Source organism: Ips typographus, linkage group LG13 (genome assembly GCF_016097725.1).
Source record: "Ips typographus isolate SLU linkage group LG13, UJ_Ityp_2.0, whole genome shotgun sequence".
NCBI lineage: Eukaryota > Metazoa > Arthropoda > Insecta > Coleoptera > Curculionidae > Ips > Ips typographus.
In genome coordinates this window covers 2,891,956-2,910,133 of record NC_138434.1, presented here as the reverse complement: position 1 = coordinate 2,910,133, position 18,178 = coordinate 2,891,956, and the positions used below count along the sequence as shown (strand labels likewise).

At 34.7% G+C, this 18,178-nt stretch overlaps 1 protein-coding gene across 5 annotated transcripts in view; it reads left to right on the top strand.

The window, feature by feature from the left end:
• Positions 1–18,178, top strand: part of ap (apterous) — a 145,640-nt gene that overhangs the window by 119,733 nt on the left and 7,729 nt on the right. For all 5 annotated transcript variants that reach the window (XR_014180151.1, XM_081991523.1, XM_081991524.1 and 2 more), the window contains 3 exons: positions 2,261–2,511; positions 2,571–2,759; positions 7,360–7,574. Coding sequence is in view for 4 of the 5 variants with exons in the window: in XM_081991523.1 (XP_081847649.1) it covers positions 2,261–2,511; positions 2,571–2,759; positions 7,360–7,574 (655 nt within the window). In the remaining variant the exon portion in view is untranslated. The remainder of the gene's footprint in view (positions 1–2,260; positions 2,512–2,570; positions 2,760–7,359; positions 7,575–18,178) is intronic.

Genomic DNA, 18,178 nt, shown 5'->3' with positions numbered 1-18,178 from the left:
GTAAATGTTCTCCTAATATTACGTGACAGCTGTCCAGTACGTCAAAACTGTCAAACTACGGTCATTCCGGCCATAAAATTAGTAGAATCCACATCTAAAGCAGTTTACTTGCAATGTTCGAAACATTGCGATTTGTAGAGCTTTATGACACTTGTTTTGACAATTGTTACGCGTCAGTCAATTTAAATTCTAATAGAGTATTACGGGACAACTGTCAAATCCGCCACAACTGTCAAACTACGATCATTCAGGCCATGAATCTACCAAAATCAAAGTCAAAAACTGTTTATTTACAGTTCTAGAAACGTTATGACTTTAATAGCTTTTCGGCAATTATTTTGACAGTTGTCAAGTGTCAGTTTATGTAAATGTTCTTCTAATTTCACGTGACAGTTGTCGAGTATGTCACAACTGTCAAACTACGGTCATTCCGGCCATAAAATTACTAAAATCCACATCTAAAGCAATTTACTTGCAATGTTCGAAACATTGCGGCTTGTAGAGCTTTATGACACTTATTTTGACAATTGCTACGCGTCAGTCAATATAAATTCTAATATAGTATTACATGACAACTGTCAAATCCGCCACAACTGTCAAACTACGATCATTCAGGCCATGAATCTACCAAAATCAAAGTCAAAAACTGTTTATGTACAGTTCTAGCCATTCTAATAGCCATACGATAAATAAATAAATAAATCTAGAAACGTTATGACTTTAATAGCCTTATGGCAGTTATTTTGACAATTGTCACGTGTCAGTCAATACAAATTCTAATCTAGTACCACGTGACAGCAGTCAAATACGTCACAATCATTAAACTACAGTGATTAAGGCAATAAAACTATCACAATCAATATCTAGAGATAGAGACATTGTGACTTGTACACTTTTATTTCAATTATTTTGACAATTGTCACGCGTCAGTCAATATCAATTATTCTAATATAGTATTACGTGACAATTGTCAAATCCGCCACAACTGTCAAACTACGATCATTCAGGCCCTGAATCTATCAAAATCAAAGTCAAAAACTGTTTATTTACAGTTCTAGAAACGTTATGACTTTAATAGCTGTTCGGCAGTTATTTTGACAGTTGTCACGTGTCAGTCAATATAAATTCTAATACATAATCACGTAACAGCGGTCGAATATGTCACAATCATTAAACTACAGTCATTCAGGCCATTAAACTATCACAATCAAAATCTAGAGATAGAGACATTGTGACTTGTACACTTTTATTGCAACTAGTTTGACAGTTGTCTCACTGTGTGAGTCTACATTAATGGTGTAACAGAATCACGTGACAGTTGTCAAACTACGGTCGTCCAGGCCAATCAATGTCTAAAGCATTTTACTTTCACTGTTTTAGTTTTTTTATGGGAATTATTTTAACAATGGCGAAAGGTCAGTTATTATAAATAGTTATACAGTGTCAGCTGTCAAATGTGTCACAACTGTCAAATTGTGTTCATTCAGAATCTATAAGAATTCAAGTACGCTCAAAACTAAGTTGGAATTAAAAAACCGTCCAAAGATCAGCCAGAACCGTCCTGAGATTGAGAAACGGTTCCAAAGGCGCTTTGGATCTTCTTTTTTATGCTGACAAGGTTAAACACCATAAAAAAGCAATAAATATCAGTCGTGAAACCGGCAGAATATATGGGAAAATATGAAATATGCAAGGAAGTAACGGTCGTTCTTCCTCTTCGTCGGGGAAGCAATAAAAATACATCACGACAGGGTATTAATGAAGATTTCAAGCGCAGAATTATACTATAAAACCTAAATCCGACCTAAATGCTTAGCTAGATAATCGCGCATTGATATCTAAATAAGAACAATAGAACATTTATAATAATGAGTTGGTGCTTTTCTAGATCGGGTGCAAGATAGACCTGATGTCTGACACCTGTTTGAAGCTCGATGCCTCCCATGAAGATAGATACGCGGATGTTTGTTAATAAGTTATGGGCAACCAGCAGACCGTTCAGTTTACTACTAGTGCTGTGTCATCGGCTAAAATAGTCTATTTTAATAACAGTTCTTAACCAAAAATAACATTTTTCACTCCATTATGACCCAGCACCACTCTGGTGGAAAGAAAGAGATGTTTTGAGTGTAAAGATCTCATAAACTACATTGCAGCTTGATTTGTAACCTTCAGCAATCAAAATTTTGGATTGAAATTATTTTAAGCTCTTCTTCATCTAGGCTGTGTTGCCAAACGTCTAACACCATAATTGTTCCAGGTTGTTTGGAATGAAACGTTGCGCACGTTGCCAAGCCACCATTTTGTCTTCCGAACTAGTGATGAGAGCCAGAGACTTGGTGTTCCACGTGCATTGCTTCTCCTGCGAGGTATGCAACTCACCACTCACTAAAGGTGACCACTTTGGTTTGAGAGGGTGTTCCGTGCTCTGTCGGCTCCATTTTGAAATGCCGCCCGACGGTCCGCCCACCGGGATGTTCCCAATGCACGGCTTTCCCGGTAAAAGTGACGGTAAGTCTGGGCGGTTTGCCTTAGTGGACTAGTTTACTATAAGTTCTGGGCGGTTTCAGTGTATATGCCACCCTTTCCAAGTCCCGAATTTCACCCGTCGTTGCCGCCCCAAGTACCGCCGCCTCCAGTGGAACCGCAGGCGGGGAAACCGCCCTTTTTCAATGGTCAAACGGGGGCGCCGCCCAGACAAAAAGGACGGCCCAGAAAGAGAAAACCCAAGGATTTGGAAGGCATGACCGCCAATTTAGGTAAGTTTTGAGATGATTCAATAAATTTTAGGCTAATTTTGACAATTTTTTGGCTGGATTTATGTCTAACTAGACTGTTTTGAAATGGTTTAAGTCCATTTCAGGACAGTTTAGAGCTTTCTTGTAAAGTTTTTAAGCTAAATTTAGGCTTGTTAAACGTAATTCAAGCTTCCTTAGCCATTTTTGAGACAGTCTAATTATGGCTAGTATTTTATTTTTAGCCTGATTTTCACCAATTAATTGTTTTATAAGTTAGTTTTTAGGCTGTTTCAAATAATTATGGAAATTTTAGGCTAATTTTCTGCATTAAGCTACTTAATGCTAGCAAACTAACTACTAGCAAAGCCAAAATGTCTTTACAAGTGCACGTAAACTCTTTCAGACTTTCCAATACTTTTACGTTCCGAATGACCATATTATGACAGTAGTGACGTATTTGACAACCGTCACGTGACACTAGAACCTTATTTTTCGTACATTGTCCACGTGACAACTGTCCAAATATTATTCACGGATCTATACAAGTCATTGTGTCTCCAAAACTGCAAATTTTAAACTTTCTAATAGTTTTACGTTCTGAATAACCATATTTCGACAGTTGTGATGTATTTGACAACTGTCACGTGATACTAGAACAATATTTATGTACATTGTCACGTGACCACTGTCCAAATAATATTCATTAAGCTATACAAGTCATTATGTCCCCAAAACTGCAAATGTTGCACTTTCTAGTAGTTTTACGTTCTGAATAACCATATTTCGACAGTTGTGACGTATTTGACAACTGTCACGCGATGGTAGAACAATATTTATGTACATTGTCACGTGACCACTGTCCAAACAATATTCATGAAGCTATACAAGTCATTATGTCTCTAAAACTACAAGTTTTACACTTTCTAATAGTTTTACGTTCTGAATAACCATATTTCGACAGTTGTGATGTATTTGACAACTGTCACGTGATACTAGAACAATATTTATGTACATTGTCACGTGACCACTGTCCAAATAATATTCATTAAGCTATACAAGTCATTATGTCCCCAAAACTGCAAATGTTGCACTTTCTAGTAGTTTTACGTTCTGAATAACCATATTTCGACAGTTGTGACGTATTTGACAACTGTCACGCGATGGTAGAACAATATTTATGTACATTGTCACGTGACCACTGTCCAAACAATATTCATGAAGCTATACAAGTCATTATGTCTCTAAAACTGCAAGTTTTACACTTTCTAATAGTTTTACGTTCTGAATAACCATATTTCGACAGTTGTGATGTATTTGACAACTGTCACGTGATACTAGAACAATATTTATGTACATTGTCACGTGACCACTGTCCAAATAATAGTCAATGAGCGGTGCAAGTCAGAACGTACACATAAAGTGTTTTTGATTTTTTTTTTGCTTTATGACCCTATTTTGACAGTTGCCACGTATGCAATCACATAATACTAGCAGACGGACTTACGTACGTTGTCACGTGACAATTGTCATGAAAATTGATGAATTTTACTACGTTTCACCTTGTTCAAATCATCAGGGTCGCGTGTTAGCAAAAGTACCAGCACATTCTCCATTTAATTAAACGAATGCAACAAAGTATGTAATAAAGTTGTTTTGAAAAACATTCCTGTCTAGTAAAACCGCCATTTTTCCCCATTAAACCCATAAATGAAAATCCTTTAAGAAAGTCATGTATTAATCATTTCAAACTTCCTTCGAATCAAGTTTTTACGGCCTGTTGTGAATTTCAAATTCTCCGTTTAATATCTCGTAATCTATTAAAAATTAATATTATGTAAAAAAAAGCCAACTGGTTACTGTTATTATAGAACGTGTGTATTTTTTTATTTGTTAAAAATGCCGTAATAATTACATGTATTTATTTATTAATTTGCTACATATATTAATATTTATAAAATTGGAACTGCAGAGAGTGTCCCAGATAGTATTAAAGTTAAAAACTGCTAAGGTCGATTTTCGTTTGAAACAAATCAGCGCTGTAACGGGATTAGCCCTTTGAAACAATATTTAACTCAAGCAAAAGTGAGGCTTAATGACATTAGAATTTCCTAGACCCTTATTTTGTAGAAAATTTCCGTCAAAGGTATTATCTACTTTTGGGACACTCTGTACAGCATTGTGGTTCTATTCTATCGGCACCTGAACCACCCACCATTTTGCCTTTCATCGACCGCAAAACTGACATAAATCTTTCTCCTTCTAAACCAACTGGTTAATAACCCATAATCAGCTTGCGGTTTCTGACCTTTTTGCTCTTCGTCTTGTTTGTCTAATGTGTTAAGATTATTGGTGGTTCTCGTGGTCTTTTTAGGGATTTCGTCACGCAATCATTAGGCAGACAGTTTAGCTGCTTACAGTTTTTACCGAAAAATGTCAAGTTTTGAAGATATTTAGCTTCAAAGTTTGATTTTTCACATTCAGAGACACAAAAATTTCGATTTTTTAATATCGGACACCCTGTATATTATTATGTCATTCGAACAGCTGACTACGGCCCACAATTTTGCTATATAGCTCTTTTACTGAAAGTGTACAGTTTTTGAGATATTCAGCCTCAAAGTGGCATCAGTCTGGGCATGATGCTAACAAAAAACCCAACTGAAAACAGTTTTCTGACAATATTCGAGACAAGACATGGTTTTAGGTCTCCCGATCATAATTGTGACAGTTGTCACGTGAATGTCTCAGTAAATGGTATTTTAGTTTCATTGACAGTTGTAAGAAACGTCAAAACTGTCAAATATTGCCCAGTCGGGGCATGAGACTATCAAAAACCCAGCTGAAAACAGTTTTTTTTGCAATATTGGAAACAAGACGTGGTTTTCGGTCTTCTGATCATTATTTTGACAGTTGTCACGTGACTGTCTCAGTAAATGGTATTTTAGTTTCATTGACAGTTGTAAGAAACGTCAAAACTGTCAAATATAGCCCAGTCTGGGCACGATACTATCAAAAAACTCAACTGAGAACAGTTTTCTGGCAATATTCGAGACAAGACATGGTTTTAGGTCTCCCGATCATAATTTTGACAGTTGTCACGTGACTGTCTCAGTAAATGGTATTTTAGTTTCATTGACAGTTGTAAGAAACGTCAAAATTGTCAAATATAGCCCAGTCTGGGCATGAGGCCATCAAAAAACCCAACTGAAAACAGTTTTCTGACAATATTCGGGACAAGATATGGTTTTCGGTCTCCTGACCATTATTTTGACAGTTGTCACGTGACTATCTCAGTAAATAGTATTTTAGTTTCATGTGACAGTTGTAAGAAACGTCAAAACTTTCAAATATTGACCAGTCTGGGCATGAAACTACCAAAAAAGCCACGAAAAGTGGCATTTGTCTTTTAGAGTAAACTGTGCTGAAATGGATGGTTAAAACTACGTATTCTTAAATGATACACCCTGTATATTATTACGTCATTCGATTCAGCTGACAAAAGCTTACAATCTAGCTATACAGGGTGGTCCAAATTGATTGTAAGATAATTCATTGGTGGAAAGTACATAAAAATAAACTTACCCCCCTAAAACTGAATAGTTTTTGAGATTTTTAGCTTCAAAATCGTATTTTTCATGTCGAATCTTTAACAACTTTGTAGAGGAAAATTACCTTAAAATAGTGTTTTAGCTGACGTGGTTTTGTACAGAGTGTCGCAAGAATTGAACAAAATAGCCAATCTTAGCTTCGTCTCTGCGTATATGTGTTGTAAGGTTCAAATTCAGTTATTCGGTTGTAGGTGAGAATGTAATGAAATCTTGTATGGTGTGACAAGACCATAAACCAGCCCCATAAAGTCCCATTTACACCACCATAAAACCATGTGTGAAATCGCATCTAAACCAAAAAAAAAGCCACAAAACTAAAAGAAAACAAAAGGTCAGCACGTATAGTAACCCAGAACAATAGATTTTGTGTGATAATAAGGATATAACTGAACGTATAACTACCCTGAGGGTAATAAAGAGGGTTTAGCCTACAAAAGGGCCATACAAAAAGCTTTTTTAGGGGCTAATTGAAACATATATAGGAGAACTGGTTTTACCAAAGGGCTCTTCTAGGTAAATCTCTATTGATTTTCCACTGAGTGTAAATTAGTTAATTCCCATGTTTTCGACTATTTTCTACATAGATGTATAGGTAAAGAGTTCCCACATTTCAACCCCAGAAAACATCTCTATTATCCACTCTTTCAGGAGATACTTATCTTTAATTGTGGTTAAGCAGCTTTCCCAAGGGACGCGTGTCAGGTATTCCTTTACTCAACAAAAGGTTTATTATTATATTCATCGCAGTAACCGAAACCAGCAACCGCAGTCGATTGCGATTGTTATCAAAACATGCGTGAGTGATCATTTTGTCCTAAACCACCCTATATGTTTATGTAAACATGTTTATATCTGCCATCGTGCAGCTAGAGCTGGGCGAAATATGTATAGAAAGGGAGGAAAAGTTAAAGCAAAAACCAACCGAGTATGAGTCTGGTGATCTTGGTGGTCTTAGTGTAATTTTAAGACACTCCACCTTACAATACTGTAATTTGTATGTTTATTCTTTCCAGATTTAAATCAAGACTACCTAGACATTCCATTTGGCAGATCACCAGGTACTCCAGGTATGCACGGATCAAATCAACGAACGAAACGAATGCGGACGTCGTTCAAACATCACCAGTTGAGAACGATGAAGTCGTATTTTGCAATCAATCACAATCCGGACGCAAAAGATCTGAAACAACTCTCCCAGAAGACTGGCTTACCTAAAAGAGTCCTGCAGGTAAGCTTTTTTTTGCTACATCAGTCCAGTTTACTGTCATTTTTCATCGGAGCAGTCGGCGCAATTAACGGAAATAGAACAGTCTTAGTTGCGAGTGTTACAAATGAGCCTTGCAGTCTTTTAGGATCAAAAGAAATTCGCTTTAAGGCTGGTTTATTAACGTCCGGTTAAATTTTCTCCTGAAGGTTATCTCTTACAACGTTCAGTTTAATTATTGAGTCGTTGTAAGTCTTATTTAAGAGAAACTTCGTGAATTTTGAAATCTCGATGTTCGACTGGGCAGTTGAAATTAAATTTCATGTAATAAAGGCCAAATTCGCACGAAACAAGTCAGGGTCCTTACGGGGTTTCCCATTGACATACTGGTAGATTATACGCTAAATTGGTCCTTACTTAAAAAAAAACTGTTTCAAAACGGTGTCACCTTAATACAATCTTGTAGAGAAACAAATTTGCTAAAACTTTCTGTATTAACACTTTTTGATAGCTCCTCAAATAACGGAGCTATGCTCAGTTGAAAAATCAAACTAGTGGAATGAAAGCATTTTGGCTTATAAATCCTTGAAGAGGCCCTTAGGGGCAAAAACACAGTTTCCTGTCCAGGACAACCTTAAGGACAGTATAGACTCGAAATAGTCCAAAAATAAGGGACATACAACACTAAGACCTGATTTCTTAAAAAGCCTTTTGCTTCTACAGTCCATTTTTTTGTTGCTGTTTTTGGGTTTTAGCAATTTTTGCAACAAGTTCTGGAACTCAGCAATGTTTTCTGCTACTAGTCCGGTCAATTTTCATTAATTTTGTCCCCAAAAACCTCCAACATTTTTCCTCAAAAAACATCCTAAAAGTGACATTAAAAGTGCAATGAAGCAACCTTTACAAAACCTGAAACCTGGCATTCTGTGTTGCAAATAACAGTCCTATACCAAACTGACCCATACGAAACCTCATTTCTCAAAAGTTCTTTGTCCGATTGACGTAATTTTGTTCAGCTGTCAGAAATGACAGTATATACTATTACTATGCCAAGTTTGACAGCTGTCAAAAATGTGTACGTCAAAGAAGTCAGAGATGTAACAATGTATGATCTAAACTACTGTCTTTATAACAAAATGACCCTTACAAAACCTCATTTCAAAAAAAACTGCTCTCCGATTGACGTAATTTTGTTTAGCTGTCAGAAATGACAGTATACACTACTACTATGCCAAGTTTGACAGCTGTCAAAAATTTGTACGTCAAAGAAATCAGGGATGTAACAATGTGTGATGTGATCAACTGTCTTATAACAAACTGACCCCTACCACACCTCATTCCTCCGATTGACGTAATTTTGTTCAGCTGTCATAAATGACAGTATATACTATTTCTATGCCAAGTTGGACAGCTGTCAAAATTTCAAAAATGAAAAAGACCTGAAACCTGGCATTCTGTATTGCAAACAACAGTCTTATAACAAACTGACCCATACGAAACCTCATTACTCAAAAGTTCTTTGTCCGATTGACGTAATTTTGTCCAGCTGTCAGAAATGACAGTATACACTACTACTATGCCAAGTTTGACAGCTGTCAAAAATTTGTACGTCAAAGAAATCAGGGATGTAACAATGTGTGATGTAATCAACTGTCTTATAACAAACTGACCCCTACCACACCTCATTCCTCCGATTGACGTAATTTTGTTCAGCTGTCATAAATGACAGTATATACTATTTCTATGCCAAGTTGGACAGCTGTCAAAATTTCAAAAATGAAAAAGACCTGAAACCTGGCATTCTGTATTGCAAACAACAGTCTTATAACAAACTGACCCATACGAAACCTCATTACTCAAAAGTTCTTTGTCCGATTGACGTAATTTTGTCCAGCTGTCAGAAATGACAGTATACACTACTACTATGCCAAGTTTGACAGCTGTCAAAAATTTGTACGTCAAAGAAATCAGGGATGTAACAATGTGTGATGTAATCAACTGTCTTATAACAAACTGACCCCTACCACACCTCATTCCTCCGATTGACGTAATTTTGTTCAGCTGTCATAAATGACAGTATATACTATTTCTATGCCAAGTTGGACAGCTGTCAAAAATTTGTACGTCAAAGAAATCAGGGATGTAACAATGTGTGATGTGATCAACAGTCTTATAACAAACTGACCCATACGAAACCTCATTACTCAAAAGTTCTTTGTCCGATTGACGTAATTTTGTCCAGCTGTCATAAATGACAGTATACACTACTACTATGCCAAATTTGACAGCTGTCAAAATTTCAAAAATGAAAAAGACCTGAAACCTGACATTCTGTGATGCAAACAACTATCTTATAACAAACTGACCCATACGAAACCTCATTACTCAAAAGTTCTTTGTCCGATTGACGTAATTTTGTCCAGCTGTCAGAAATGACAGTATACACTATAACTATGCCAAGTTTGACAGCTGTCAAAAATTTGACTGACTGAATTGATTCAAGTCAATCAATTCAATTGATTTGACTGAAAACTGACCCCTACCACACCTCATTCCTTCGATTGACGTAATTTTTTTCAGCTGTCAGAAATGACAGGATACACTACAACTATGCCAAATTTGACAGCTGTCAAAATTTCAAAAATGAAAAAGACCTGAAACCTGGCATTCTGTGTTGCAAACAACAGTCTTATAACAAACTGACCCATACGAAACCTCATTACTCAAAAGTTCTTTGTCCGATTGACGTAATTTTGTCCAGCTGTCAGAAATGACAGTATACACTACTACTATGCCAAGTTTGACAGCTGTCAAAAATTTGTACGTCAAAGAAATCAGGGATGTAACAATGTGTGATGTAATCAACTGTCTTATAACAAACTGACCCCTACCACACCTCATTCCTCCGATTGACGTAATTTTGTTCAGCTGTCATAAATGACAGTATATACTATTACTATGCCAAATTTGACAGCTGTCAAAATTTTGTACCTCAAATAAATCAGAGATGTAACAATTTGTGATGTAAACAACTGTCTTTATAACAAACTGACCCTTACAAAACCTCATTTCAAAAAAAAACTGCTCTCCGATTGACGTAATTTTTGTTCAGCTGTTAGAAATGACAATATACAATACTACTATGCCAAATTTGACAGCTGTGCCAAATTTCATAAATGATGAAAACCAAAAACGTGGCAATCTGTGTTGCCAACAACTGTCTTCTAACAAACTGACCCATACGAAACCTCAATTTTAAAAAAACTCGCTCTCTGATTGACGTAATTTTGTTCAGTTATTATAAATGACAGTATACACTACTACTATGCCAAGTTTGACAGCTGTCAAAAATGTGTACGTCAAAGAAGTCAGAGATGTAACAATGTATGATCTAAACTACTGTCTTTATAACAAAATGACCCTTACAAAACCTCATTTCAAAAAAAACTGCTCTCCGATTGACGTAATTTTGTCCAGCTGTCAGAAATGACAGTATACACTACTACTATGCCAAGTTTGACAGCTGTCAAAAATTTGTACGTCAAAGAAATCAGGGATGTAACAATGTGTGATGTAATCAACTGTCTTATAACAAACTGACCCCTACCACACCTCATTCCTCCGATTGACGTAATTTTGTTCAGCTGTCATAAATGACAGTATATACTATTTCTATGCCAAGTTGGACAGCTGTCAAAATTTCAAAAATGAAAAAGACCTGAAACCTGGCATTCTGTGTTGCAAACAACAGTCTTATAACAAACTGACCCATACGAAACCTCATTACTCAAAAGTTCTTTGTCTGATTGACGTAATTTTGTTCAGCTGTCAGAACTGACAGTAAACACTATAACTATGCCAAGTTTGACAGCTGTCAAAAATTTGACTGACTGAATTGATTCAAGTCAATCAATTCAATTGATTTGACTGAAAACTGACCCCTACCACACCTCATTCCTTCGATTGACGTAATTTTTTTCAGCTGTCAGAAATGACAGGATACACTACAACTATGCCAAGTTTGACAGCTGTCAAAATTTCATAAATGAAAAAGACCAAAAACGTGGCAATTTGTGTTGCAAACAACAAAACTGCTTTGAAAAATCATTGACTAGTTGAAAAAGAGCTGATTTGAAATATCTCAGAAATCGTTTGAAAAGTACAGCATATAGAAGGTGGATAGGTTAGGTTAGGGGCATTGATAAGACCGCAAAAGTTACAGAGTGTCCCAATTAAGAAAAAAAGTAAGAAAAGAACGATTAGGGAGTAGCAGATCGCAAAGAATGCGACCATTCGAAGAAGGCGATTCGTCCTTCGGAACAAAGACGTAAAAATCCCAAAAGAAAAACGTCAACTTTAACAAGAATTTAACGACTATAGGAACAATAACATTCTGACTCCTCTGCCGATTCTCACGTTCGACGGGTTCGATCTTTTGCAAATTGTCGCAAAAACCAGCATTGAATTCAATGGGACCAATGGTAGAATAGCTATACGGACCGCGTTCGGGACGTTTTTTTTTGCCGCACGGCCATACAAAAGCCGGCCCTAACAAATGATAATGGGAGACCTCGGACATTCTTGCACATATTCACTGCCGACTGTCCTGATGGCTTATACAGCCGGTTCTCGCTAAAAACGATTATCGGCACATTCGGTTTATTGTTATTAATAGTGGCGTCCTTATTCGGAGCAAAACACGGACGTTTTAGTCACCTGATTAGTCCGAGACGCACTCTCCTTCATGTTTACTTTAATTAACTGCTTTTATACTCCCCGATTACCGGGTGAATAATAAAAAGAACCGGCCGCTAATCGTTTGTTATGTAAAGAATGTTTCACCTTTAACGTCTCCCTTTTGTGTCTTGTCCTTTCATCAATTGATCGTTTAGCACCTGCTGACTATACTCCACATATACTGACCAAATAGGAAACAACCCTCCTATCTGCTTCGTAACCTCATTTTTCTACTCCTACAGGATTCATTCCTTAACAGTTTAGAGAACGGATAAGTAGGCAATTGCCAACGGTTAAACGAATACAGAATCCTAGACTTTCCTCAACTGTGCGACATAAAATAGACCAATCACAAGCAATTTTCAGCGTGCGATATGAAATAGACCAATCGCAGACAATCTTCAGCGTGCGTAATGAAATAGACCAATTGCAGCTAATCTTGAACGTAAACAATAGTATCTTGTACAACAAGGGTGAATAGAAGATGTCCCTATCGCACGAGGACGATATGGACAATTCGCCCGAGTTTTACAGGCTATTTTCTCTACGACTAATTGGAATTACTTACCAAATTTCACACAAATAAACACTCAATGTTTGAAACGTTTCCGTGTTTACTTATTATCACTTTTGACGCAGCCAAAGTCTGACCGGTGTCCCGGATTGTCATCGTGTGACAGCTGATTTTTTCGATCCTAACGATCGCATTCAATAATCCAAAATTATCAAATGTAAGGAAACTACCCGACTGAATAATCCTCACTTCAATCCGCCTTGTCGATCGGATTAACAGTTTACGATATAAACGTAGTCAAAGACTAGAAAACTGAAAATTCACATCAAAATCATAAAGATTGATTAAAAAATTTAAAACTGACATCAAATTCATGAAAACTAACTGCATATTTCAAATTTTGGCGAGTCTAAGCAAATTTCAGAAATTTTTAAACTAATTTTAGTGCTTGAAGCTTGATAATGACATCAAACTGGAAATTGACCTCAAAATAATGCAAATTGACTTAAAAACTGTGAATTAACGTCAAATTCATCAAAACTACCTGAAACATTGAAATTTTGCCAGTCCTCAATTTTCAAACTTTCTTAAAGAAATTTTAGTGTTTGAAACTTGATAATTGATTTGAAAACTAGAAATTGATATCAAAATCATGAAAAATGACTTGAAAAGTGTATTTTGTGAAACTTGATAGTTGCTTTGAAAACTGTAAATTGGCATCAAAATCACGAAAATTAACTTAAAAAACTGTAAATTAACGTCAAATTCATGAAAATTAGCTTAAACATTGAAATTTTGACAGTCAAGTCAATTTTCAAATTTTGTTAAATAAATTTTAGTGTTTGAAACTTGATAATTGATTTGAAAACTGGAAATTGATATTAAAATCATGAAAATTGACTTAAAAATTGTACGTCAAATTCATGAAAATTAGCTTAAACATTGAAATTTTGACAGTCAAGTCAATTTTCAAACTTGGTTAAACATATTTTATTTTGTGAAACTTGATAATTGATTTGAAAACAAGAAATTGATATTAAAATCATGAAAATTGACTTAAAAATTGTAAATTAACGTCAAATTCATGAAAATTAGCTTAAACATTGAAATTTTGATAGTCAAGTCAATTTTCAAACTTGGTTAAACATATTTTATTTTGTAAAACTTGATAATCGATTTGAAAACAAGAAATTGATATTAAAATCATGAAAATTGACTTAAAAATTGTAAATCAACGTCAAATTCATGAAAATTAGCTTAAACATTGAAATTTTGACAGTCAAGTCAATTTTCAAACTTGGTTAAACATATTTTATTTTGTGAAACTTGATAATTGATTTGAAAACAAGAAATTGATATTAAAATCATGAAAATTGACTTAAAAATTGTAAATTAACGTCAAATTCATGAAAATTAGCTTAAACATTGAAATTTTGACAGTCAAGTCAATTTTCAAATTTTGTTAAATAAATTTTAGTGTTTGAAACTTGATAATTGATTTGAAAACTGGAAATTGATATTAAAATCATGAAAATTGACTTAAAAATTGTAAATTAACGTCAAATTCATGAAAATTAGCTTAAACATTGAAATTTTGACAGTCAAGTCAATTTTCAAACTTGGTTAAACATATTTTATTTTGTGAAACTTGATAATTGATATGAAAACTGGAAATTGATATCAAAATCATGAAAAATTACTTGAAAAGTGCAAATTCACGTCATATTCATGAAAACTAGCTTAAACATTGAAATTTTGACAGTCGTCAATTTTCAAATTTTGTTAAACATATTTTAGTGTTTGAAACTTGAAAATTGACTTAAAAACTGTAAATTAACGTCAAAATCATGAAAATTAACTTAAAAACTGTAAATTAACGTCAAATTCCTGAAAACTAGCCTAAATATTGAAATTTTGCCAGTCAACACAATTTCAATTTTAAATGTTTTAAAACTTTAAAATTTTAATAAAAATTAAATTATTTGAAAATTTTAATGTTTAAGGTAGTTGACGTTCATGAATTTGACGTTAATTTACAATCTTTAAGTCAATTTTTTTGATTTTTGGACACCTTGTATACAAATATTTTCGTTGTTTTACGGTCTCTGTAACGGTAAAAATTACCGAGATACAGCATTATGAAAAATTGTATGCAATTTCCCAACAAAGTCGAATATCTCGAAAATGGTTAGAGCTACGGAAATTTTGCAAGAGAGCAAAAATGTTTAGAATGACTTTCTGCCCCCAGAGAATTAGGTTTACGCCAGTTCCATATATCTAAAACGATGTAAACGCAGTCAGTTCTGGAAAAACCATATAAGGTTTTTAAAATTTTTGCACACCCTGTATATGTCCGATCGTGTTTTTTTTGATAACCTGACAAATAACCGAGATACAGAATAGTCAAAATTTCAGTGCACATTCCAAAAAAATTAATCATAAAAATCGACCATTACATTTTCACAGTGTTGCCAAACTATAATAATTTAGTACGAAATTATTGGAATGTTGCCAGATCGAACATTCTACAGGTTCGTCGGTTACGGTTTTGCTAATTTGTGGTTGATTTCATTCAGAAAAATTACTGTTCTATTTAAATCTTAAAGATCTGGTAAATCCAAACTGGGTGAAGTTGCTGTCTTGCCTCATGTAGTATTAATTATAAGCATTCAACTTGAAACTGCAATCAACTGAAATCCAATTTAGGAGCAATATCAATATAAAACTGTCCATAAACCCTCGATCCAATATCGTAAAGTAACAAAATCAATTTTTGTGTCCACGGGACGACCATTTGGCGCAATCAAAACGCCGAAATATCATAAATCGCTTCGGTAATCGATTCGCCCCAGTTAATGGCATGTTTATACTAAATAAAGTGTTATTTGCCTTTCGTGTGTGGCGAGGATTTAGCACTTGCATCCAAAAAGATTTAGACATTGTACGAGCATCAATAGTGGAAAATCAGCCAGCCCCAAGGGAACCCAAAAAGCAAACAAAAAACGATTGGGACCCATTAAAGTCTCTTACTGGTTTCAATCTTTTTTCTTTTACGTTTGTTTGTAAAACTCGTTAGGTCCGAATTGCCTGCGGTATATCGACGACTGTGATTTAAGGTCTCATCGTGCCATAAATTTATGGGCTATGACAGTTCGATTGATTTTCAATCTACTTAGGATATGGTGGTGGGCGGTGTAATCCCCACAAAACCGATTAAAAAACCGATATTGACATTGTTTGGATCACAAAAACAATTATAATTCACTTGAGAAGAATAATTTTTAACCCTCCTACCCATTGGTTATTTGTGATTTTTTTTTAGGAAAATTTGGTTTGGATCGTTTGAACGAACCTCGTAGCTGTCAAAGTCTAGTAGCCTAGTCCTCGTAGCTGTCAAAGCTGTCCTAACCTAACCTAACCATCAACGTTGGTTGTCAATGTCAATAAGTGACAAATTGCTCCCCGAAAATTCTGTCTGTTAAGTGTCACTGGAGAGCTTCACTTAGCCCAAAGTGTGTAAAATTTTCATAAATTTTTCATCAATTCCAGTCAATTACCATGTTTTTGACTTTGTTTTCAAAATTTTTGATCAATTTTTACTGTTTTTCACTGTTTTTTCCAAAATTCTTAGTCAATTTTCATGTTTTAACGTTGTTTTCAACATTTTCAGCCACTTTTCAAGTTTCTGACTGCGTTTTTAACATTTTCAGTCAATTTCCAAGTTTCTGATTGTGTTTTCATCATGTCCGATCAATTATCATGTTTTTTACTTTGTTTTCAAAATTTCGGACGAATTTTCAAGTTTCTTATTTTTCTTTTTCAACATTTTTAGCCAATTTTCATGTTTTAGCGTTGTTTTCAACATTTTCAGTCAGATTTTAAGTTTTTTACTATGTTTTCAACATTTCCAAACAATTTTCAAGTTTCTGACTGCGTTTTTAACATTTCCAGTCAATTTTCAAGTTTCTGCCTGTGTTTTCAACATTTGCAGTCAATTTTTAACCTTCTGACTGTGTATTCAACATTTTCAGTCAATTTTCAACTTTCTGACTGAGTTTTCAACATTTCCAGACAAATTTCTAGTTTCTGACTGTGTGTTCAACATTTCCAGTCAGTTTCCAAGTTTCTGACTGTGTTTTCAACATTTTCAATCAATTTTCAAGTTTCTGTGTTTTCAAAATTTCCAGTCAATTTCCAAGTTTATGACTGTTTTCAACATTTCCAGTCAATTTCCAAGTTTCTGACTGCGTTTTCAAGATTTTCAGTAAATTTTCAACTTTCTGACAGTGTTTTCAACATTTTCAGTCAATTTTCAACTTTCTGACTGAGTTTTCAACATTTCCAGACAAATTTCAAGTTTCTTACTGTGTTTTCAAGATTTCCAGTCAGTATCGAAGTTTCTGACTGTGTTTTCAACATTTCCAGTCAATTCCCAAGATTCTGACTGTGTTTTCAACATTTCCATACAAATTTCAAGTTTCTGACTGTGTTTTCATCATTTGCAGTCAGTTTCCAAGTTTCTGACGGTGTTTTCAACATTTCCAGTCAATTCCCAAAATTCTGACTGTGTTTTCAACATTTACAGTCAATTTTCAACTTTCTGACTGAGTTTTCAACATTTCCAGACAAATTTCTAGTTTCTGACTGTGTGTTCAACATTTCCAGTCAGTTTCCAAGTTTCTGACTGTGTTTTCAACATTTTCAATCAATTTTCAAGTTTCTGTGTTTTCAAAATTTCCAGTCAATTTCCAAGTTTATGACTGTTTTCAACATTTCCAGTCAATTTCCAAGTTTCTGACTGCGTTTTCAAGATTTTCAGTAAATTTTCAACTTTCTGACAGTGTTTTCAACATTTTCAGTCAATTTTCAACTTTCTGACTGAGTTTTCAACATTTCCAGACAAATTTCAAGTTTCTTACTGTGTTTTCAAGATTTCCAGTCAGTATCGAAGTTTCTGACTGTGTTTTCAACATTTCCAGTCAATTCCCAAGATTCTGACTGTGTTTTCAACATTTCCATACAAATTTCAAGTTTCTGACTGTGTTTTCATCATTTGCAGTCAGTTTCCAAGTTTCTGACGGTGTTTTCAACATTTCCAGTCAATTCCCAAAATTCTGACTGTGTTTTCAACATTTACAGTCAATTTTCAACTTTCTGACTGAGTTTTCAACATTTCCAGACAAATTTCAAGTTTCTGACTGTGTTTTCAACATTTCTAGTCAATTTCCAAGTTTACAACGTCAATTAACAATATATCTCGTTTAGGTCAATTTTAAGGCAGTTTTTTAAGATTTACAATTTTGCAATTAGTATTTTAGATTTGAAAAGTATTTATTTAGACACAAAAGTACGAAAAATGAGCTAAAGCCAGTCAGTT